We start from the raw sequence: 23,993 nt of genomic DNA, 5'->3' as shown, positions 1-23,993 counted from the left end.
CCTGTGCTGTATGTGAAAAAAAATGCTAAATTGGTAATGACCAGGATTTGAAGACTACGCAGGAATTTAAGGAATGCTAAATAATAAACAGAGCACATTTCTGACCTGGACAGCAAGGTAAGATGAGGGCAAGGAAAAATATGCATCTCAATGAAGCCCAGAAGGAAAAAAAGTGCAAATTATAATTACAAAACTAAATCCATCCTCTAAAGAAAGAATTAAACAAACAAAAATGAACGACCTGCTTATTCCTATTGGGAATTAGACATTCTCAGTAAACTTGGCTTCCTATCCAGAGAAGAGAGGAGCTCAGCTGCAAGTTTCTAGCCCAGAAACATCACCTTCACTTGAAATCATGGAATTTCTCCCTTTCTGAAAATTTATTGTAAGCTCACGGCAAGACAGACGTGTGCAATGACTACTGTTATTTTAACCATAATTGCATTTGCTATGGTTTCAGTAAACATGTAACCAGGTGTTTAAAAATCTATTTTAATGATGTTCTCAAGAATAATACTCTGCATTACAAAAAGAAAGAGGTAAAAGGTACATCTTTTACATATAAGAAAAAAACTTACAGTGAAGACAAAGAATATCTTTAAACCAAAATAAAGCTATGTTGCTCCCTGCAGGGAAGCTTCAGGTGTTTGAGATTACTCACTTAATTCACTTTCAGTGTTCATAGAAAAAGGTGAAGGACAGTCAAAATAATTACTCTACACCACGTCAGCTTTAAATATTCCACTGACTGTCACCAATTTAACAATAAAATTACAAATATACAGAAAACAGATCTGCTACCATACTGAAGCTACAAACAACCAATAGCAAAAGTACATAACAAAATATGCAGAAATTAAATGTTTTCAGTTGATAAAGGCTGGATTACTCCCACATTCCACTCCGGCCTGAAATAAGCATTCCACACATCGACAAAAATAGATTACAACTGCTGCTATACTTCAGAGTGGGCAGGAGACAAACCTAGGCATCACTCACATGGAAACATGGAAAATTAACATTAACTGAGTACAGGTGGAGTGAAAACAATGGTGCTAAGCAAGGGTCTGAGTCCTAGTTCAGGAACTGAACCCCAAGGAAATTACCAAGAACAGAAAGCACTACACTTGTAGAAATTGCATGAAAGGCCAAAAGGAATCACAGTTTGTTTTTTTTTTTTTTTTTCCCAAACAGTAGGACTTCAGGAAAACAGAGGAATACTCTTGAATTCACTGCAATGTTATGCTGTTGAGCACAGATGTGCTCATCTGTTAATGCCGTGCATTACAAATACAGATGTTTATTGCATGCAAATAGTCCTCAGACTACTTTCTTTTATCATTTCTAAATTAAAGTAATACATACATAAGGACAGAGCACAGTTTCTATTTACATAAGTGTTGACAGGAAAGGGAACATTAAATCACAGCTGAATCACTAGCATGAAATTGCATTTCTAAATAATTTAAACAACCCCCAAAACAGTATTTCTTGCTAAAAATCCTTCATTTCATTGAAATAGTTTGTAAACATTGAAGATGTACATTTATACAATCTACAGCCTCAGCAGGAAATAAATTTCTGGCTTATCATCACTGTTGGGTTCCAGCTGCAGGACGGAATTGCGTGCACACAACTGGTCGCTGCAGCCGTAGTGCAGCGCAGCGCAGGCGCCCTCCGGTATTCCTCGGCCCTCCACGTCCTCCCCGGGGAAGCTGCTCAGGTACCTGGCTATGTACGAGCCCGTCGAATGCCTGTTGATCACGTGAGGAGATGCCGAAGGCTTGTTCCGAAGCACGACCCCTGCTATGCTGCTGGTGTGCGAGGACCTTTGCTTGGTGGCGGCTTCCTGCCTCTCCTTGGCGCGGCTGGCGATGTTCCGCACTCTGCTCTGGCTCCTGGATGACAGCTTTCTGACCAGGGCCTTTGGGCAGTCGTCCTCGATCTGCCTGGAATACAGCATCTGGTGGCTGTCCTCCTGGTCCAAGGACACCAGCTTTCTCAGCTGTTCCGTCAGAGCATCAGTGGAATGGGGTCTCATGGTCTTCATAGCAGCGAGCTTCTTGTCTCTCATGCCGGACGTGATGAAGCTCCTGCTGATGTACTGATACTTACTTTCGAAATTGCAGGAAATGTCCTCCGACGTCAGGTCACCGAGACTCTTGGACTTGCAAGGGCTGGTCTGTTTGATGGCTGAAGAGGGAGGGAAAGCCAAAGAACTTTTGAGCACCGATGAGTGTACGTTGAGTTGGGATCCCTTGGCGGTACACATCGCATCTTTCTGTTTATCTGCATGATGATGGTGATGTAGAAAATCAACGTTTTCACAGACTGGGAAAGGGAGTTTACGCCCTGCAGTCCTGAAGCTGTCTGAGCAGTCCAGGGCAGCAGCACAGAGCTCGACAGCTGCGCAGTTCCCAAAGGTCCTCTCACCGCAGCGCCTGCTGTCCTGCTCCTGCCTCAGTTTTAAAGGAGAGGCCAGCTGGCTCATGTCTTCCCGTTTGTACTCGTGTGCAGTTACCAAGAGATCCTGCGAATCCCCATCGATTTCTACAAGACTGCTGCTTTCTGAATTCTCCCCCGTGGGAGGGTCAACAAGCGTCTCCTCGAAGATGAGGCTACTGGAAGCAAGAGAGCTGGCAGACTTGGTGGCTTCCCAGCTCATTCCACATTTCCTTTTGGGATTTGCACTTGGCAAAGAGAGTGGTGAAGAACAAAGAGTGCTAGGCAAGTTATTTTCTACACTGCTTGACTTTTTCTTGCAAACTAATCCACCGTGTGTCTTATATTCAGAAGGCGGCGTAAGAGACGTTTCGTGGATAATTGCATACACAGAATACTCTGCGGTCTTGGGGCTGGAGAACAGGGCTGGATCTGGAGTTGAGAACAACGGGGATTTGATGGATTTTGAGGTAATAAAGTCATTCTTACAGGGAGTGCTAAGTTCTGCAGTAAGCATGCAGGGGCGCGCAGGCACGGCGCTGAAGGTCTGGCTGCCAGCGCCAGGGAGGCCTGAGAGCACCATGAGATTGGTGTGGCCGTCTGTGACATCCAGCTGCCTGATCAGAGCAGAGACAGCACTGTCCAGCTCGCCCTCACTCACCAAAGACACCTCCTCTATGAGGCGAGAAATGTCACTGTCTTGCATGGCTGAAGTGGAATGGAAGTCAGGAGCGTCAGAGCGGGCGGCAGAGGAAGTGTCCATCACAGACAGACCTGCTGTGGTGCTTTTCTTGATGTCATGTTTGAGATTTTCCATCTCCTCTGCTTCTTCAGAAAGCAAAGTCCCCACATGAGTTTCCTCCTCCTCAGTCTCTTTTGTGTCATCTTCCTTTTTATTGTCTGCGCAGCTTTTGTCTTCTATTTTTTCTGTGACAGGCTCAGAATGAGAGGCCTGCACTGGAGGGACAGTTTCACCAGGAAGATGATTTTCTTGATAGCCTCTGAGGTGATTTGTTTCAGCTACACCACTTGCAAAAACTAAATTTTCATGTTGTTCCTGGAGGGGTGGTACTAAGGAAGAATCGGCTGTCGTTTCCTTCTGGGCCTTCTCCTTGTCAAAGGGAAACGCCGAATTTGAAATATTTGCTGTTTTCTCAGAACAGACGAAAACAGATTCTTTCAAGTTCATTTCCTTCTCATTTTTATTGCCATCACTGTTGGCTAAATTAAATAAGAAAGATGTTAGTTGCATACAAAATTTGCATTCTGGTTATTGACAACTAGTTTGTCCTTAGACAGACAAATGGAAAATGCAAACTTAGGTACAGTTGTGACAGAATTCAGTTATGGATTTGTGTGGGCTTGGCCCAAATTATCTGTGTGATATGAAGAAATGGAAAAATACAACTGCAGGCACTTCACTGAAGCTTCCTTGGGATGTCTATTACATCAAGCACGTGATGTAATATTTGTTGCAAATAATGTCAATGAGGTACCATATCATAGCTTGCACATGGTATTACCTTCAGCTGTGTTCCTATTCAGATTTGTACTATAAAGAAGCATGGCAATAAAGACAGAACAAAACAGCTCTGTTAAAAAACATTACACTTTGAAACAAGATGCATGCTTAAAAGAGCTCTGAGTAAAAGCATCAAGTAGAGGGACTCCACACAATGTTCTTTACATTTAGTTACTTTAAGAGATTTCAATCCAAGAATTTAATTTTTGATCTTCTACCAGCATGCGGCATTCATAAGAGAGCAAAATTTGAATTTCATGAAAAATACACATTCGATATTTTTTTTCAACCAAGATCTTACTTGTGTTTACAAGCCAAATCCCATCTCCAGGCTTACTCCTAGTTATGGAGCTTTTAATTAAGCAGGGAATACAGAAGAAAACCTGGTATAATATCTGCTCTTTCTTACGTTCACTAGCAATGAGGTACCCTAGGAGCATTTGTTAACAGTGCCTGAAAACCCCTTGCTACAGTAAGAGGGATTTTTAATGAGCCTGGCATTAAAGAACAATCTCCAGAATTTGAAAAGTCCCTCAAGCTTTCCACAGTGTGCCTACGTAAGGATGGAAGAGATGTAAAATTCTTTGATTTGTAGGCTGTTGGTGGTGGTGGTTTTTTCCTACAAAGGACAGAGGAGGAAATGGACAGCACCCAGCCTACCTGGCATACATCCAAGCAGGATGGATATGTTTAGCTACGATATTTTGGCAAGAAAGATCACTGTTGGACAGCCAGCCCTCTCCTTTCTGTACTGATTCCTGCAACAACGAACACTGCATCTGACTAGTACCTCTGTGAGGGTGAAGCCAACCCCAGTCTGAAATATTTGGGCCGAAGTCCTGCATGTGTGTGAGGCTGTCACATTTTTTCTAAACCACGACTGAATATAAGTGCTTCCACCAGAGAGGGCCATGCCCTTCAGTACAGAGAAGCAGGAAGGTCCTTTGGGTACAGCAGAGGGCTCCAGCTAGAACTTCTTCAGGTCTCATTTCTTTATGTCTAAGGTGGCCAGTCCTCTGCAGGGGTTACAGAGCAAGCCCTACAGGCACTCAAATAGACAGGATCTAGTCCCCTCAGAGCTAGAATTGCAGGATTTCCTCCCTGAGGCAGCTTCCTAGGTCATCTCACCAGGGCCTGTGCTTTCTCCAGAGGTTATTTTACTATAAGTGAACACCCACAGCTTATAAAAAAGTAAGTGTGTAAGTTCCTTCTAAATTGATTTTCTGTCTTCATCTAAAGCATCTTTAGGAAGAAATCTGTGTAAGAAATTATTGCATCCATTGATAAGAATGGCTGAGCTGTATTAGCTTTGCATTGTTATCCAGAGAAAATCATTCCATTTTAAATGCAGCACTTCCAGAGTTGACCTCCTTTACTAGGACTGTCCTTTTTCCTGTCTACAGTCTCTTCTCAGGTTAGTTGAAAAAAAAAAGGTTTAATTTTGCTGGCTCTTTCTCTTAAGTAGCTTCTTTTATAAGGTGATGTCCAGATTATACGTTCATTCAAAGCCACAAACACAGGCAAGCAGAACAAATGTGGCTTCACAACACCTTCCATCTATGCCCAGTAATTATCCTTTTCTAGAGGAACTCCCAGGCTGGCAGAAGCTGCAGCTGAGAACACCGGGGGCAGAGCAGCACTTCTGCCACCCACCACCCAGGACAGGTTCCCCGTGTGCTCTCCTTCTCTCACCGAGGCAGGCAGACAGCACTTCTGGCTGCTCAGTGCCAGCAGACACAGCCCTGCAGTGACCAAATCCAAAAGCGCTGAGCTGCCAGGAGCAACCAGAACCAGAGCACCTGGACAGCCCTGCAGCCCCACGGGGATGGCGTGCATGAGTGCACGCACTCTTTCCAAACAAACAAAAAGCAATCCCCAAAAAGCAGATGTCCTAGACTAGGTACAAGCTAAGGGTGAAGACTGCAGGCCTAATGAATTACAGCCACTGCATTCAAAGCTTTCTGGACTTATTTAAATATTCCAGTAAATCAACTATCAGGCATGTCGTTGAACATGCTAACTTTGCTGTAGTCAGGGGAATGACTTCAAAGTACTGGATTTCAAAGCCCAGACTAATGTTGCTGAAAACACTTAGAAAAAAACTATTTTAAGATTTCTGTTATGTATCAACAATGTAAGACCGAGATTTTATCCTTGTATGCTTTCCACATAACTTTGGTTACTTAATTTGATTACTTCAGAAGGACAGTATCGAGACTGTTGGATACAGTCTGCACTCCTGTCACCCCTTTTGCATCAATTTGAAAGTCTGCATTGGTCTTTATGCACACTGTATCCAAAAACATATGTTGCATTAACTTCTTCCTCCTTGAAAAGGGGGAGAAACACCATGCCAGCAGCTCTGTTTTTGTAAGGAAATGGACCGTAGCAAACCAGAAATCGATGAAGATTAATTGAATGTGTTCTTAAAGAAAGAACCAATTTTTCTTTCTTACAAAGAGAAATTTGGAAAACATCCTTTTAAGACCACTTCCAGAACCCACTGTAATTTATTTGCCTAGTTTGGAGACAGTTTTCCACTGTCATCCCAAATGAAGGGGTTTTGCTTATCAGAGAGTCTGAGGAGATTAAAAATGTATGGGAGCTGTTAAAAATATGAGGGTCTCAAGCACGTGTCATTTCACCTCGTAACTCATTTGAGTTGAACAGAACAACTTGCATAGGAATGGCAGAACCCAGCCTTTTAACAGACTATTTAAACTTAGTACACCAAAAGTAATTTGTTAAGTTTCTTACCAGATGTGTTTTCTTTTCCTTTGGCATCTTGAGCAGTTTCACTGTCCGGGCACGGCAGTCCTACCAGAAGGTATTTGTCCACTGGCATAGAAGCAGGACGTGCTTGCAAACTCCGGCTCGTACGCCTTACAACTCCTTCTTTGTCTTTCAGGTCTGCTGGTTCAGAGGTACTGTCTTTAATTTCTGTAGCTTCCAGAAAGCCCATTTTACTCTTCTTTCTGCCTTTTGCAGGTGCACTAGCTGTGCGCCGGAGAATCCGGTCACCAATAGATCGCTTCCGTACATAGTGACCGCTGGTTTCAGCAGCGTTGTGCTTAGGGTTCTTGTTAAACAACCCTCTGAGTCCTATCAGCTGCTTGTTCTGAAAAGACAAGAATGACCAGGTTTCCAAGTGAGTTCAGACTGCTACAGAAGCGTGCAGTGAAAACAGTTGCTTTCTAAGCATTTATGAATGATGAATACAAAGTTAAAATGCAGCAAAGCAAAAATTCACACCAAGCAATACACATCTACTCTGACCGAGGAACTATCAGCAAAGGTCTCCATGAATTCATGCATGTCTGTATTTCTCCTCATTAGGATGGCAGCCTGCCACAATTACAAGAGAGGTTTGCTCCAAATCTCCTAATCAGAGGTGACAAGACTGTAAGAAATGTACTGCAGTGACAGGCTAGACATTAATTTGGAGTTCTATGTACGGGCTTCATCAAAGCAAAACTCAAATGTTTCAGAGTCTGAATGAAGAATGATGTAGCTTGGTAGTTACAGATCATGCGATTAGGAACCATTCGAAAATCTGTGCCCAGCAAGTGCAAAGTGCATGCTAATGAAGTCTACCTTTGTGGCTCCTAGAAAGTGCAATATTGTGTAACTGGGATTGAGGATTAAAGGGCTCCACTGAAAGGCAAAAAATGCAGATATGTTTGGCTAACGTTTTCAAGACCATGACGCAAACAAACAAGGTAAATAGTACATCAACTGTAAATATCACCCCCATAAGATAAGCACTCAGCAACCAGCTTACCGAACACCATGTTCTAGTGCAGTGCCCTCAACATTTACTTCTGAAGTAAAATTGATTTTAAAAAATGTACTCACTGGATCTAGATGTGAAATAATGATTAGGTGGTAACAGTAAGAACATTTGTAATACATGCATACTAAGACTAGAGTAACAGCATGTTACACTTTCCTTGCTTACAGCCTGCAATTAAAAAAAAACACCCAGATTATGAGCTACATCCTCCTGCTCCCAGAGTGCTCTGACAGCAGCATCTCTGCACTGTTACTGCCATATCTCAGCTGGAGAGAGCCGAGGGTTTTCCTGGACACAGGTGTGCTGTGAGTGGGTGCCCTGGCTCAGTGCTCCTCAGAGAAAACACTAGGAATAAGGAGTTGTAGTTTGCTTCCTTGAACATGGTGATGCTTAGCAGTGTAGGTAGATATCTCTATAGGTAACAGTATAAACGAAGACATCAATTCAAGGACAATGGAAAAGCTGACATTATGCTTTTCCATGGCTGTATGACCCAAATAACTTCTTTAAACTTTATTACTGGTCAGTGGCAGAGTGGGCTAGGCTCTACTAATCCACTGTACAGAATGCCACAACGCCCAAACCATAAGAAATATTTAGAAAAAGCACAAATCCTGTGAGGTTCTCTGGTGCATTTAAACCCATTTTTATCAGAAGAATTAAAACAAAACAACCATAAGAATATGGACATTTCCAAACACACCTACCTTCCCATAGATTTCATTAATGGCTATATGAACAAATATGGATGCTTCTGTCAGTCCTTCTAAATACACGTGGCGATAACCTAGTAAAGTAATAACAGTGCATTATTACACTCGGCAGCATGCATTCTAATGAATACCTGGCAATGAGTGTCTATAAAAGTGAAAGATATATATACCTGCTGTCTTAAATAAACCCTATTATGTCTTAAGGAGATTTCCAAGCCACCCAGTACAAATTGCCCCAAAGTTAGAGACAACAGCAGAAATTTCCAAAAGTGCAGCCATCCAAACTCCTTAAAGTGAGTACACTACCCTCACATAACAGAACTGTCCAAGATCACACATGAAGTCTCAGAGCAACAGGCTTATATCCTATGCTGAGACCTTGCCTTAAGCTTTAAATTCAAAGGCCTTTGATCTTCAGTTAGATCTCTAACTTGAGGAAAACACGTGAGACTCACCAGGCACAAGGCTGCTAAAGGCCACGGTTCTTTGTCCCACGAAGTCTCGCCCAATAGGGTCATGGTCCCAAACGAGAAATCGAACCAAAGCTATTTCAGGCATGTGAATGGTAAAAGTGAGTGTTTCCTCCCAAACAGGATTAAACCCTGTAAAACAAACAGAGGAGAAATGAGGTGAAACAAAGCCATAGCAAGTGCTAGCCTTAATTTTCAAGATGCATAGCAAGAAGCATTAGAAACAAGTAGACCAAATATAAAAAAAAAAAAGAATATTCATTATTTACTGCTTGTCTAGATCTAGGATTTCTCATAATCTCTCTCATAATAATTGTAAACAGATCTGTCTCCTAAACAGCTTTTACAAACAAAGTGGTTCTGGTTGGGTAGCTGGCAGGGATAGCAAGGCAGGCTGCTGTTTTGCAGAACTGTGGTAAGCATTCATTTCATTTGAAATTAAACATGTATTTTATACATTTTAAAATATACCCGAAATTTTTGCTTAAAGGAGATTTAAGAACAATCCAGTAGATAGATATTGCGGTGAACAGTTCTCTTCCTTTACCTGTCTCTTGCCTGTCTCCCTACACCAGAAATTCTACTTAGAAAGCAGAATTAATTTAAAAGACAATCATTTGATTTCATCAGGTAAAAGCTTTGTAATTTAGATAGTAATAACAGGTACTGAATCATTTATAATTAGTTAATATTTAACTCCAAGAAAAGGAAATCAGCTAGATTATCTTACCATTGTCATCAACCACCCTGGTCTGATCTTTACAGCAGTCAACAGGTAATCCAATTATTTCCACCTCGACAAAGGGATCTATTATCTGTGTTTTTTTGGAAACAACAGTATTTTAAAAGCAAGCCAATGATACCAGTCAATGTCAATTCTCAAGGAATCTCATGCAGAGAACTGATTTCAGTTCATATAAGAATTCAAAAACTTTTCATCGTGTGAATTTTCAAGTGGTACGATCATGCAAAATAGCTTCATGAACCACAGTCATGTGTGGTTTATAGTCTCAAGAACTAAGGCCAGTTATGAGTTATTTTCAAAAAAAGTGAGGTCATGCTGAAAATATGAAACAAATTAGTTCATAAAGATCACGTAGGATACAGACTCTGTGGGAAAAGTTAGTATTGGTGGCCAAAAGCTTGACAGCATCTGAAATTATTGGTAAATTATTGGTGAAATTATTGGTAAATTAGGTGAAAATTTTGTTGAGTCAAATGCTGCCATGTCTCTCTAGGATTCTAGGATAAAAGCATTTGTTGGTATCAGTGTAGTTTACCTCTCCTCTGTCACCCAACATTGAGTCAGGAGGCTTAGGCAGCTGCTGTCCACTGATTATTTTCAGAATGAGCTGCTTTTTGGGACTGGCAGGAAGCGGATCGGCAGAGTAGGGGTTGAATGTGCCTAAAAGTTGGCAAGGAGGGAGAGCAAGGGTAAGGAAAAAATGCACTGAATAAATACCGTCCCCCCAAGATGCACACACACAGCCAAAATTCAGGCACTATACTAACTTGCAGAGTATGGAGCAGCTGTTAATGAATTTTAAAACTTTTTTTCCTACCCTTTCTGAGCTTAGCAGCCTTTCTTTACACAATTACAAGACAGAATGACTACCCCCACCGAGAGGAGGGTTTTGCAAGATTTACACTCATTTGGAAAAAAAACTGTCTTCTATAGCATAACAGCTTCAAAAAAACAAATAGTTATATCCTAGATCTCTGCTCTGATTGTGTTTCTTGCACACCTGCATGGATGTTAAGAAAAATAAGCAGCTAGGACTGAGTTACTCAGCAACTGTGCCTGCTTCAGATTCCCAAACTGCCTCTGCCACTTCTGGAAAACCTTCCACTGCTTCTTATGGCCGTATTAAGAAAATTGCCTATACTTATAGGGACACAATCAGATCCAAAATCCTCCAAATGTGGAAGGGATTGGCACTGCATAATGCTGAGAGCCATTTGCTTCTGTTATAACAGCATTTTCAGGACTGAGCCAATTCCTTTTAAAGAGAACAAGCTAATTGCACTGAATTGCTTGACAGCTGGAGCAAGTCCTGGGTACGTGGTTCTGGGCCACTACATACTTTGCTCTTCTTGTTTGGCTGTCCTAGGACCTCCTTTTATTTTTTTGCTTTTTAAACACTTACTAAGATGGAGCCCTGGATATATGTCTATAATAACTGCAAGGAATTGCATACTGGTACTTATGCAGTCTGAGAGGTAAACACCATTTTTTAAAGACAATATCTGAATTCTGAAGCAAAACAAGCTATCGGACATATGGAAATGTGAAAGAGATTCTACATACATTCTTATTTGTCTTTCTTGCATCTTAGCAACTTCTCCAAAATAACATTTTTGGAAAATGTTTTTTTTTTGAAAGGCTTGACACTTACAGTAATAAATGTATAGTGGGACATTACCTTTGCACATCTGCTGAGGTTTGAGGACATAACCACAGTTGCCGTTTACCCTAAATTTTGCTTCATTTAATTGCATCACACGTCCTTCAGACTGGTAGTTTAGTGCCACTGTTGAATGAGAAGACTCAGGTGTCACTTATAAAGATAATATTTACTTAGCACAAATACAAGAAGTGAGAAATAAGATAATTGTGCTGCACCTACCTAACTGGCAACCAACATTCCAATAAGGTAAGGGGTTAAAGTTGCTGGAGTCGATCCGATACGCCGATGGGTAGACCCTCGTAAGCTGCTTCTGGTTGTAAAGCATGAACTGTTCGGCCTTCTGCTGTACCGCTTGGTGGGCTCTTGTTTCACTGAACGACAGCACGTTCCCTGTTGATCCTGTGTGCATTGTTAATCAACAAACAAGTAACAAAGCAATCCTGGGGGAGGAAGACCTGATCTCAGACCTCAGCTATGTTGGTATTAACCAAGGGGAGCATTAGTTTTAGCCCAAATTTACACCAATAGATTATCTTGTGACACTCAAACCATATGTTGTGTAACCGAAGCGTAGCAGCTTTCCCTTACAGAAGCATCTTCTGTTCTACCCACAAGTTTCAAGACTTTCAATGAAAGCCAAACAAGTGCTCATGCTAATTGCTGGGGTCATTTCTCCTGCACAACCCTGGATACAACTGCTATGAACAACCTACAGAGAAATCTACAAATGGAAGCATAATCAAAACCATCCTTCTGAGGAGCTTACAAGCAGGGAGAAGAAGTGCCCATCAGCAGGGATTGTGTTTATTTATCACAATTCAACCTTATCATGTTACTAGATACTATTTAAAATTGATAATATTAAACGATGACAACACTTCCCATAAAACTGTAAACTGGGAAAGCATTCTCCTGAAATAATAATTTAAAAAAAAATAATAATAATTCATTTTTAATATTGCTACTATAACATGAATACTATAGGAATCCAAGGGAAAAGGGGATATTTCCTATGGAAGGGAGGGGTGGTGCTTTACTCTGCTTTTAAAATATCTTTGAAATACGAGGGAAACCCTGTGATCAGATACACTTCCTATCAAAACAGAGAAGAGAAATGCACGTTTAAGTCTTGCACCAGCATCCTTACCGTCATCTACTATATCCTGGGCTGCCACGGAGTTTGTGTACACCACCAGGTCAGACAGAGCTCGGCACAGCTTCACAGTTTTTCTTCGACGAGCCAGTCTGCTGAATAATATGTAATATATAAAACAAAGCAGGAATTTTTCAATATTTAAAGCATATTTGAATCCCCTTTATGTTTTTCCATCAGTAATGAGAAACAGCTGTGCAACTCAAGCTAAAAAGAAAGATGCAGTAAACAGGGAACCCCAAGGGGCAAGCCTCCTTTGGGAGGGTTCTGAGCAATCTTCGAGATGACTGTTCCCCTTGTACCTTCGGTCACAGCGCACAGAATTTTTCATTTACAGCATAATGAAATGGCCTCACCATGGCTCTTCTAGACAAAAACAAGGCAGACAGCTTTGAGCTGCATCTGGAGAGGAACGTTTCAGTGACAGCAAATGCATTCTCGATGGTGCTTTTTTGATTGCTTTTTCTTTACATTCTCAGATGTAATAAAGTTGGCCGGGCTGTGATGTACCCTTATTTAGCCTAAGCAGTTTTCTTTGAATGCTATTTAGAGCATGAAAAATGTAGATTGGCATTTTTCCATTAGAAAAGTATTACTACCACATTTCTTTTCAGTTTGAGGGTAATTGCTACTTGCAACCTATGAAAACCTACACGTTCAGAATATCAGGCTACAGCAGTCACAGCAAAATATACACTGACAGCAGTGCTATAAATGCCTTGCTCTTAAAAACAGACTTATCTGAGGCAGTGACGTATACATATTAATAGTAATAACAATGCTCTAGCTCTAAGGGAACATACAGTTGTGGTGCTTCTTAGCTCACCTGTGGAGCTGCCCTGCTTCCTTTCCAGAAGAGTTTTGCTGATTTTCTTCATCGTCTGATGCGCTGTATTTGGATGTTGCCTTCCCTGCTTTCTGGTGGGAAAGAACCAAGCACAGCTGTGTCAGTGCATGGGGGTGATTCTGTAGGTTCACATTACCATGACCGGTGACAGGCGGGTGGGTGAGCTGCCACACGTTCACAGCAGGGACACCACTGTCCTGCATGGACACAGGATGACCCCTGGGTGTTCAACAGCAGACAGCCCTCAGCAGAACTGAGAATGCTGCCAGGCATACAGGGGAGGAAAGCCAACAGAAAGCATCTGTACTCTGGTCTCTCTTTGAGCCCAGAGAGCCCAGCCACCAGGCGGGGAGCAGGTCTACCTGCTGGCCAGCACAGAAGGCCAAACTGGATGAGAATCGTTTCTGCAGCCCTGCCAGGCTGTTGCAGCCCACCACGTCCACAAACAGGCTGTGTGTGGAGCTGAGCAGCAGGGAGAGGAGAGCTTTGACGAGCTCCGCACTGCTCCACTGCCTCCAGTACGCTGGCACTGGTCCTGTCGCATTGCTAAGGGCCCGCACCATATTTAACAAACAGCACCACACAGCAGGATCTAAATGAACAGAGCATTGCTTTAACCTATGCTCTCCCTCCCCTGCAATTTAGGAAATGTAACAAATGCATTCACAAAGCTGAGAACACAAACAGCCTCTGGGCAAAACTCTCAAACACATTTTTCCTACTGCCTTTTGAGCTACGCAAATGAGCATTCAAGTTATTCTAATTTATTACAGCATACAGTAGAACAACTAGCTATGATAAAAAGATTAAAATCTCAAAAGCACCTTTTTAAGCATCTGCTCTTTCAGTTTCCAATTTCAACATCACATCTTTTGTAACACTAACTATAGTTCAAACGAGAGTTTCTTTAATTCCCTTCTCATCATGAGGTAATTCACAATCTAACTGAAAGCTCCTTATCCTTCTGCTCATACAGCTAGATGATAATTGAACACAGAATTAATTTCTCCCGCTATGATAAACCAATAATGCTCATAATTTAGTACATGCTTTAGTTTGCTGTGCTTAGTACTGAAATAAAGTTGACCATAGTGGAAACCATTTGCACAGTCCAGTTTTGGAACCCAGCGGTGTGGACTGGGGATGATTCCTGCAGTTAACCTGCAGGAGTTACCAGCCTCAGCCTCTCGGTCTGGCAGTTTTCAGAGTTTACACATGGGTACAGTTGGCACAAGAGCCAGGCTGAAAACATCACAAGGCAATATCCCTAGTTGGATAATTCTACACCTGTAAAGATATCAATAGCAGCTATCCTTCCCGGCTCCCTTTAGCTGTAAAACCAGAAGGGGAAAGCTACTGGCTCAGCCTACAATATAATCATTAATTATAATATATACAGTCTTTTTTTTTTTTTTTCCCCAGGAGAGATTAAATGAATGGGCTTTCCTAGCTGCCATATCCCTTAGAATAACTAGTCAATGTAATTAAATCGCTGACACGCTTTCCAGCCCTCAGTGTACCAGCTGTTTTTAGCGGCTCCGTGTTGTGTCTGTGACATCTCACCCACTGACTTTTTCCCCAGCAGCAAGCACAGGGTGCGAGGTGAAGCCCCCATTAGCATGCACAGCGGGTACTTGCAGACCTCACCACATACGGACTGAGCAACGTGCACTTAGCTAAAGCCACTGAAAGAAATGTGGCCACATTAGAGATATAAGCTTATAATCGAACTGTAAATACATTCCTGGTATTGGCTACTTAGAGAACTGTGGATGGCTTCTAGCTGGATTCACATCAGATAAGGTGGTGGCCGGTTAAATTCTATGAAGTATTTCATAATTGCTGTTTTTCCTGAATTGCTGCAGAGATTTCCAGTTATGCAGCATGCGTCCTGCTCAGCTGCAGCTTTCACCACAGGCAGCACAGGAAGGGACCGCAGACAACTGCCAGGCCTCGTTAGGGCCCAGCCATGGGGCCTGCTGGAGTGAGGGAAGGGGAGAGACGGGTGACAGCAACACATCTGCCAGGCAAGGGGACCAGGAGGAAAGACAGGCACACATCTCTTTTGGTGGCTGCCATCTGCTCAAATGCAGGCTGTGAATGGAGACCTCACACCCGTGGGGACTGCGTCAGCTCCTGCCTGGCCATGCAGGTGCTGCCGTGCAGGCCCACTGAGGCAGCCAACGTGACCCAGCAGCTACACAGCCGTATAAATAGCACACACCAAACCACGAGGAGGTCAGAGAAGAGCCCACTTTTACAACACGGGACTGGTGGGACCAGAGCCACTGCTCAGTCACAGCAGACCCCAAAAACAAGCAGGAGGCCAGTAAGAGCATCATATGGCTCCGCTCAGGGTGTGAAACTGGTAAATTTGGACCCCAAATGAAAAACAGCATCAGCTGTTTTTCATCAGCTGGGAGGAAGTCTGGAAAACAAGAACAAACTGAAGCAGTTGTTTATACTGCTCCTCTGCTGCTGCAAGTCTGATCAGAAAACCAGCAATTCCTCTTCACTAATAAAGATTAAACTTGTGGTGAGGCAAAAATGTTTTTGGTTTTGAGAGAGTGTGTCTTTGAACGACTCTCTGTGCTCTTGGCAGCTATATTCTTCTTCTGAACTGTAAAAATTATATCAAGTGTAACCAAGCAGTTCTTCCTCGTTGTCTTCACACACACCATACCTGTCTGAAGCAGTAAGGCATACCGTGTTGTTAGAAAGTCAGACATAAACCAGCAAAATGAGTCTCTTGTTTTACTTACTTTGTGTTTACCAAAGTTGCCCATTAATGATCGGCTATGAGACTTTTTTCCACCTTCTTTTGTGTCCAGGTTCTGTGCAGAGAGAGTGCAATAATGAGTACACCTAGATACCTTCAGAAGTATCTTTAAAAGTCTGCTACAGTCTCTGAAAGACATGATTTTAACCCCGTAGTTTTATGATTTGTGATTTTAACCCCAAGTTTTTGTATGTCACTCTGATTCACTATTGTAATGCACACGAGAATAAAGGTAAAAGGGAATCAAAACCTAAACACAACATACTAATCTCCGAACACAAATTTAAATCCAAAACCTCATTACAGGACTTTTCTCATTTCTTTACATAATTTTAGCTTAGCAATCCTCTAACAGTGAGGAAAAGAATTAATATTAACATTCAAGACAGCAACCAACCATGTAGAAAAACCAATTCAGCGAAAATAAACAAACAAAAATGGAAGTGTACATAAAATAGCCGCAAAAGAAAAGGAGAGGAAAAAAATATCTATCTATCTAGCAGATGTGGGCTTTTCATAGGCAGCCTGAAGTCCAAGTTTCACATCTATAGGCATGTCCCTAGACATTGGCTTGATAATTCCTGGCAGCTTCTAGCTTTCTTCTGTCAGAAAAGCACATCCCTTTATCTTTCAGAGAGCAAAGTAAAGACCTGAAGGTGCTGAAGAATATTCCCCCAGCATTTCACAGCAACGCCAACAAACTCGTTATTCACTGTACTGTGTTGGACTTTATTTCTAGCTGTTCTAACGATAAAGGAACCAGATGGCTTCTTTACATCCAGGAAAGTCAATAATCCCTGTATCTACATCCAAAAATTTGTTCCTAGCTCCTTTCCTCCATAAAGCGTAGAAGCAAACCCTAGCAGATAAAGGAACAGTCTGTCAGACAAGAGCGAATCCTTGACAGTTTCAATAGCAAATCAAATTAAAACTTACAGTATACACTGCCCTTAAAACAAACAAACAAACAAACAAAAAACCAACTTGATAATTATTGGAGATTAGTACATAATTTTGCATTGTGAATAACTCTTTTTTAGCTCAAAATAATATTGAACTGGCTCTTATCTGATCATGTTTACAAACACGCAGGTTGCCCTCTGATCTCCTACTTCTCTGACCTCACGAAGGCCAAAGGGGGGAGGCAAGCTGACTGTTCTCACACTGTGAAGCCACAGTCTGGAAATAACCCTTTTTGCCCAGGTCAGACGGCTCTGTCCTTTGGGCTCTCACAGCCTCGTCTCACCACAATGCAGCTTTGACCAGATACCTCAAGCATCAGCACGAGCTGAGCATATTTTCTGTAGTCAAGCCTGGCTTCAGGCAAAAGTCTCACAGGTCCATCCCTGGAGAAAGGTTGGCAACAACTACAAAAAGCTAAAGAGTGAGAAGATGTGCAGAAAGCAGAACTGCACATACCTGACTTTGGAGACTTATACCAGTTAGAGCCGCACATCCCTCTGAACAGTTCATTCCCTATTTAACATACCAAGGCTTTGCATCTGCTTGAGGTGAAATATGGTGGTGGTGGATTCACGGTACAGACTCTACTGATGTACTCAAAATTCCAATACATTTTACTGTTTTGCAATAATAGTTTTGTCTCAAAAGGGAAAAGAAACTTACCAATTCTTTATATAAGTCATATTTCTGGGTATGAAAAAATAGAACCTTGCTTAGGGCAGTAAAGCACGATCCCATGTTTTACTGCTACACAAAGCAGCCACCAGCATTGCAGGCAGCAGACAACACTGTCAGTTATCACTGCCAGCCTTGATGGGACTCAGGCTGTAGAGAGAGGATTTTCCCCAAAACCTTGACACAGACCAAATTGTTTGACAGTTGTTTGCAATATCAGTGCTTGCTCAATTAATTGCTTCCATCTTTTAGAAGGAAATAAAACAGGTTTGAACAAGATACTCCTCGTATTTATCATCCAAATCCTCTCCTTAGAGATTTTCTTTTCTGAAACAATTCCAAGTTTTCATTTCAGAGGGAATACAACTCTCAGATGCTGTTAGTAAGAAATTGCATTTCGCATTTAAGAAACATGCAACACATGGCCTTGGCTAACGTTCAGTATGTGCGGGGGGGGGGGGGAAAACCACCTACCTGTTTCAGGTTAACACTTAGACCTTCGTGAGTTGCCTTTAACAGTGCTCTCACAGTGAAGCTGTCAGGATCTTCTTTGTCCCTGATTTGGGATTCTTTTATCAGAGATTCAAGCTTTGTTCTTATAAAAGATTCCACTTGGTGCTCTGTTGCACCATTACTCTGAAAAGCATCAAGAAATCCGGTTAAAATAGCTTACTAGCTCCAGCACTTCTGGGACAGCCTGAGGGAGCATTACACGTGCCTCAGGCACTCCCAACATTTCTTTTCACTGCAAAGAAAAGCTTGTTGCGTAATCCTGCTCCGATTGTGGCTTTTATTGTCACTGCCATCATCCTTTTTTTCTTTAATCCCCTTGACACATTGTCTGCACTGCCTCACCAAAGCACTCTCCACCACACAGATCACCCCAGGCTCTGGTGGTAGCTCTGCTTCAAGCAGTCACAAGCCTGACCCTCCTTCAAGGTACAGCTGGAGTTCACAGCCAGTGCACCCACACACTTCCTCAAAACTATCAGCCCAAATGCTATCAGATTCCTGCTCCAAGAAGTGAGACAGAGAAATAATTAGTAGTAGCATGACACCAAACAGTCTCTTACGTAAGGTGCTTAAAACAAAAATGGATCTTAGGGCACAGCAGCATGCACCGAGCATTCCTCTCTCCACAGGGCAGGAGAACTCTCCTGAGACAGGAGGAAACCAACTGTTTGTACTAAGGTGCTCCCTTTCTGGCCACAAAAGACCTACTGCATTGGCTTTAAGGACTGAAGATTTTGTCTTAGGTCTTTCTGCTCACCAGAAGTGCTGGGTTCATGTTGGTAAAGCAAATGTGGATGACACAGTGCTCCTCTTCCACAGCACGGGACAGTGAATTGGGCAGGGAATTCCCTAAACTTAAACCTGCAGAAGTGTTTAAAGATAGTCTATATAAAGAAGAACCTTTACTTTAAACCAATCACAATCCTAAAGATTTATGGGATTACCCATAATTAATACACAACATTTCAAATTCTGTAGTGAATGCCAACAGAAATACAACAGTTGGAGGCATTAAGCAGGCTGATTTATCCTACACTCCACACACTTACTGCAAGCAAAACTGTACTTTCTGTATGAGACTGTCATATGGAGCATATGGCTTGAATTACATCCAAGTGCAATCTGACCTCTAAATTATTAATGAATTAATCAGGATTTTGTCTAGTAGGACAAAGGGATTTGGTTTATCGAAGAAAGCAAAATCTGCCCTTTTGTGTAATGTACACAAATCCTCCAAAAGGTGTTTACTGACTGTAGCATTTTAGCAACCTCATGGTAGGGGGAGAACCAGCATAAACATCTGCTTCCACTGATTCAGTTCAGATGGGGACTTCTGTCACCTGTAAAGCAAACCCCAAGCTACTTTGACAATTCTCCCATTGCCAATAGCTGGCATAAATGATACAGAGAAGTTAAAAGCTTGATATTCAAACCATAAACAGCTAATGAGAGCTACACTAAGGGGCTTCTGTGTGGCAAAAAGGCAAACTCACTGGGCTACATTCAGAAGCAAATATAAACAATATTATACTTGCTAAATATTAATTTGAATTTGATCTATTCTTTCTGCATCTCCCTTGATAATATCTTCTTTGTTCAAAAATTTTGACTGCTGAAGCAAGACTGCCTTCTGACTTGAAAAAAAGCACCTGCTGGAGAATGTGTATTAGCATTGCACACCAGCTTCAGTCTGTAGCCAAAAAAAAGCATTAGTAAAACCAACAGCAGAAAAATAAACAGCAGGATTTAGGAAATAAAGAGAAAACAGTTTTCAGTGTCAGAAAAGAAGAAACTGAACTTTTCATTTGCACATCTCTTGATAATTTTCATTTAGAAACTGTGTAGCACTTCCCTCATATGATTGCTTTGAGTACTATGCATTTGCACCTGACACATCTTAGCATGCTTATTGTGCTGGCATCAATGGTTTCAGCCTAGTGTAAGATACTCATACCTGTTAGTTACGTGGCATAAAAGAGGAACAGCCTGCACTTCTGAACAAATTCATTCCATATCTAAACGTGGAGTGATATAATTCCTGCATCCTAAGGACCTGACTTAGAAATCTAAGTTAAAAACCTTAATCTGCTAATAACTGTAAGCAGGATTATGGAATATGCACACAAGAAATGTGAAGACAGAGCAGTTCTGGGAAACGTGTATATGCACATACATAGCAAGACTTTAATTTGCAGTCATCTTCAATTTCATCAGCACTATCCTCATCAGAAACTTCTCCTTCCTCAGCATCTGCTCCAAGACTGTAGGGCAACTTCTTTCCCTAAAAACAAGGAAAAGTATTCACAATAAATGCACACATGGTCAGTGTTACATTGTGCAAAGACCAAAATATCCTGTTACTCAACTATTTCTTATTTAAAGGTGGCCATAGTTTAGAATTCAGTTTCAAAGAATCTCATGCAAACTGTCTCAAGGAGTCATGTCTTCACAAGGGGAGTTAAGTATTTCTGGAAGAGTTTCATATTGAAAGATATTTGCGAACTCGTTCAAAAAAGCCCACTATCTCCCATCCCTCGAGCAACCCAGTGAGCGTCTGAATGATTTATTTTCAAGCTGCCTCCCAGATGCTCCAGGCTTACCCCCACCAAGCACACCATTGTGTACTTCAAATAAAACTCAAGAATCAGTAGTTGATACTTTATTATAGGCTCTGCATCAGAAGGGAAAATGCAGACACCGAAGAACTCAGTGAGAGTAGCCATCATCATGAAGGAAGCAGCAAAGCTTATTTTATTACTGCATGCTCAGAATGCGGAAGAACCTTTAAATGCAGTTCATACTTGAACGTTTATATGGGCTTAAATCCCCGTTACCAGAATTACTCTTTATATGCAGTAACAAAATGAGAACTGTGGCCACCACTTGAAATTGTTTGGCTAATTAATCAATGCAGTGTTTCAAAGAAAAATGTATAAAACTATGCAAAAATAATAGCAAAAAAAAAAAAAAAAAGATGGAAAACTGGCTTAGTTCAACAAGATGTTGATTCCTAAACATTTTATCTGTTCTAACATGGCTGTTTAACTTAAACAGGAGATGGGAGATAAGGCTTTGTGACAAGATGCAGTGATGCTGAAAACAGAATTCCTTGTCCTAAAAAAATCAGCCCAGCTCCGCACCGTTCGGTAACTACTCACACGGTTTCAGCCGCTGTTAGCTGATATGTGCTGGGAAGACCAGCACGGAAGTTCATAGCAGAACAGCACAGTACTAAATCTCTTGCCTCTTATTCTCTGATAATATTTCAAGCTAGGTCCACTCTGTTTTGTCACACGACTGATATTAGCTACTGTTTAGTTCAGCTCCCTGCGACGCTGACACTACCTGCCCACATCATTCATTAACCAGCAGTTACACAAGAAAACCACTTCAATGAAATTCAAAATCACAGCTGAGCACTTGAAGGTTTTCTAATTCAGAGTCACATCTCTACTATGTATCGAAATATGTTCAACCTAGCATCAAACCTAAACTGTGAATCACTGTAGACAGTTTGACATGGAGGATAGAGGCAAAAACGTTATCTCAAGGGCTCGCAGCAAAGTAATTGACCTCGTGTGTCAAAGTAAATTAGACAATCTAATAAGCTACAACTCTATTAATCATCCTCTCAAAGGCCTGCATAGCATTTCTTTCTTATTATATCCATCTTGGTCTTTGAAATTCCTTTCAGAGCAAATCTGTTTACACTGAGAGGCTCAAAGAATTTATCTTGCATACAACACTTACTACAGTGGTCTACGGCCTCCTCCCTTGCTGCTCTTTAGCTACCTTCTGAAGTGCTCTTCTTTCATAAACACTGCTGATGAACCATGAAAATAGTTTCATTTCATAAACTACTGCTCATAGCAGGGTGAGAGGGAGATGCAGGGAAATGCAAGAAATTGCAAGAAAATTTCAGATGATTTTATATTACTCCAAAATCCTTTGTATTTTGTATTTGTAACGGAAGACTGTAGGACAATGCTTAGATTGATACGAATGATAGGGAAAAATATCCAGCCTGCTCTAAGGAACCTGCTTTGCCAGGGGAGTTGGACCCAATGATCTTTCGAGGTCCCTTCCAACCCCTACAATTCTGTGATTCTGTAATAACATAAATTAGATTTCAGAAAAAGAAAAGTATCAGATAATTTTGTCACACTCCCTACTATTCATAAAGATGCATTTTATATCATTTCTCTACTCCCCTGGCCCAGTGCTAAGGTTTAAAAACCAGCATCTCTGCCTGTAAGACTCTTAGACAAGATGCTGAAGAAGTAGAAAGACTTTTCTTTACACTGCTGTTGATAACAGCTCCTTGTTAAAACACTTAGAGAAGTGTTCTGGGACACTTGTCAAAGCTAAGGCTTACCCCTGTTTTAATGTGTCTGTGAAAAGCTCAGAATTGTAACTTACTGCATCTGTACTGATCCTCATGGTACAGACAAACTGGCTCTCCAAAGCAAAAGACCTACATAAATACCACATGCTGACTTTTGTCGTATTTTGAACACGTCATGAGATGCAAATTACCTTCACTAGGATCTTCCCTTTCAGATTTTGAGGACTAGGAAGCTGCCTGGAGTCTCCAGTGACTATAGATGACAAGTCCAATTTGTCACCAAATATCTCCTTCAAGTACTGAGCAATCTTCTTCTGCTGTTGGATACTGCAATGATTCTCAATAGACAGTATCACTGGAAACCTACAAACAAAAACCCCAGACGGAGTCATAGCAGCTTACCACAAACTGTTTCAAGTAATTTGCTTTTGCATTGTCAAGAGTCTGGAAACAGACTCACTTTGAGAGGAATGACTTCACATATGAATTCCCAGATCCCTGGGGGCTCAGAATTCCTTTGCTAATCCCTGCAGGAGAGTTCTCCAACCCCGTCCCACTAGTACCAAAATTTGAAACAGATGATCACCAAGTGTGAGACATACACCATGAAACGCACAATAAAACTCATCAGCAATGCAATGCCCTCCTGTTGTATAGAGTTGGATAGAAGTTACAATATTCCTTTGCAAGCCACGTACCAAATCTTTATATGCTGTGATCAGCAAGCATTTTGGAATCATCAGGTTCAACAGAAGTGCTAACACCTCTCTGTTCATCTTCCAGATATTTTGTAATAGCAGCATGAATGATTTGCTTTTGTCTTAATAAGTGCAGCTATAGTGAGTCAGACCAAACCTCTGAAGATGACCAGACTGAGGAGAAGCAGAGATATTTGGCTATACTTTCCAAATACATATTTTACTTTTCTTCTCCCCAGACTACTCAAAATTTTATACACCCATTCATGATTTTTAGGCTGTTATGTGTGTACGTGTACATATAAACATATCTATATGGCTCAAGTCTCTGCAATTTTCATAATGAACTTTGTTATATAGCACCTGGAAAGAAAACTCAAATTTAAACATTACCTCTCAACTATGTATTTTCTTATACTAAGTATGAGACAGCTTTTCAATTTTCCTACTGAAATAAAGTATAGCATAAGGTAGAGAATATTACGGTGTTGATTTTTAAGGAGAATTTCCCAGGGGAAATGAGTGGGAAGTTTTGTTCAAAGAACCAAAATAATCACTTGATATTGAAGAGTCTCAGTTTGTTCAAAATATTTTTGAGTTTACAATGCATGAAAGGTCTTTCTAACTTCAGCTGAACTTTCTAATTAGATTGACAGTATTGCTCATGAAGCT

The 23,993-nt window shown here is 41.4% G+C and overlaps 1 protein-coding gene across 4 annotated transcripts in view; it reads right to left on the bottom strand.

The window, feature by feature from the left end:
* Positions 1-476: 476 nt before the first annotated feature.
* Positions 477-23,993, bottom strand: part of PLCH1 (phospholipase C eta 1) — a 64,052-nt gene continuing 40,535 nt past the window's right edge. Inside the window, exons 11-25 of one of the 4 annotated variants that reach the window (XM_084529175.1) lie at positions 22,815-22,986; positions 20,452-20,559; positions 18,240-18,401; positions 16,111-16,182; positions 13,328-13,419; positions 12,496-12,596; positions 11,568-11,747; positions 11,364-11,471; positions 10,221-10,345; positions 9,671-9,755; positions 8,926-9,072; positions 8,465-8,544; positions 7,559-7,618; positions 6,722-7,082; positions 477-3,663 (exon numbers count right to left, since the gene is read on the bottom strand). In XM_084529175.1, coding sequence (XP_084385301.1) covers positions 1,556-3,663; positions 6,722-7,082; positions 7,559-7,618; positions 8,465-8,544; positions 8,926-9,072; positions 9,671-9,755; positions 10,221-10,345; positions 11,364-11,471; positions 11,568-11,747; positions 12,496-12,596; positions 13,328-13,419; positions 16,111-16,182; positions 18,240-18,401; positions 20,452-20,559; positions 22,815-22,986 — 3,961 coding nt within the window. In that variant the 3' untranslated portion in view covers positions 477-1,555. Of the gene's footprint in view, positions 3,664-3,965; positions 3,995-6,721; positions 7,083-7,558; positions 7,619-8,464; positions 8,545-8,925; positions 9,073-9,670; positions 9,756-10,220; positions 10,346-11,363; positions 11,472-11,567; positions 11,748-12,495; positions 12,597-13,327; positions 13,420-16,110; positions 16,183-18,239; positions 18,402-20,451; positions 20,560-22,814; positions 22,987-23,993 lie in introns of those variants that run through there. The other 3 variants (XM_084529178.1, XM_084529176.1, XM_084529177.1) reach the window with 3 other exon arrangements.

The sequence above is a fragment of the Aythya ferina genome (assembly GCF_964211825.1).
Source record: "Aythya ferina genome assembly, chromosome: 9".
Lineage (NCBI taxonomy): Eukaryota > Metazoa > Chordata > Aves > Anseriformes > Anatidae > Aythya > Aythya ferina.
The sequence above is the reverse complement of the archived record's forward strand: the minus strand, read 5'-3'. Positions and strand labels throughout refer to the sequence as shown.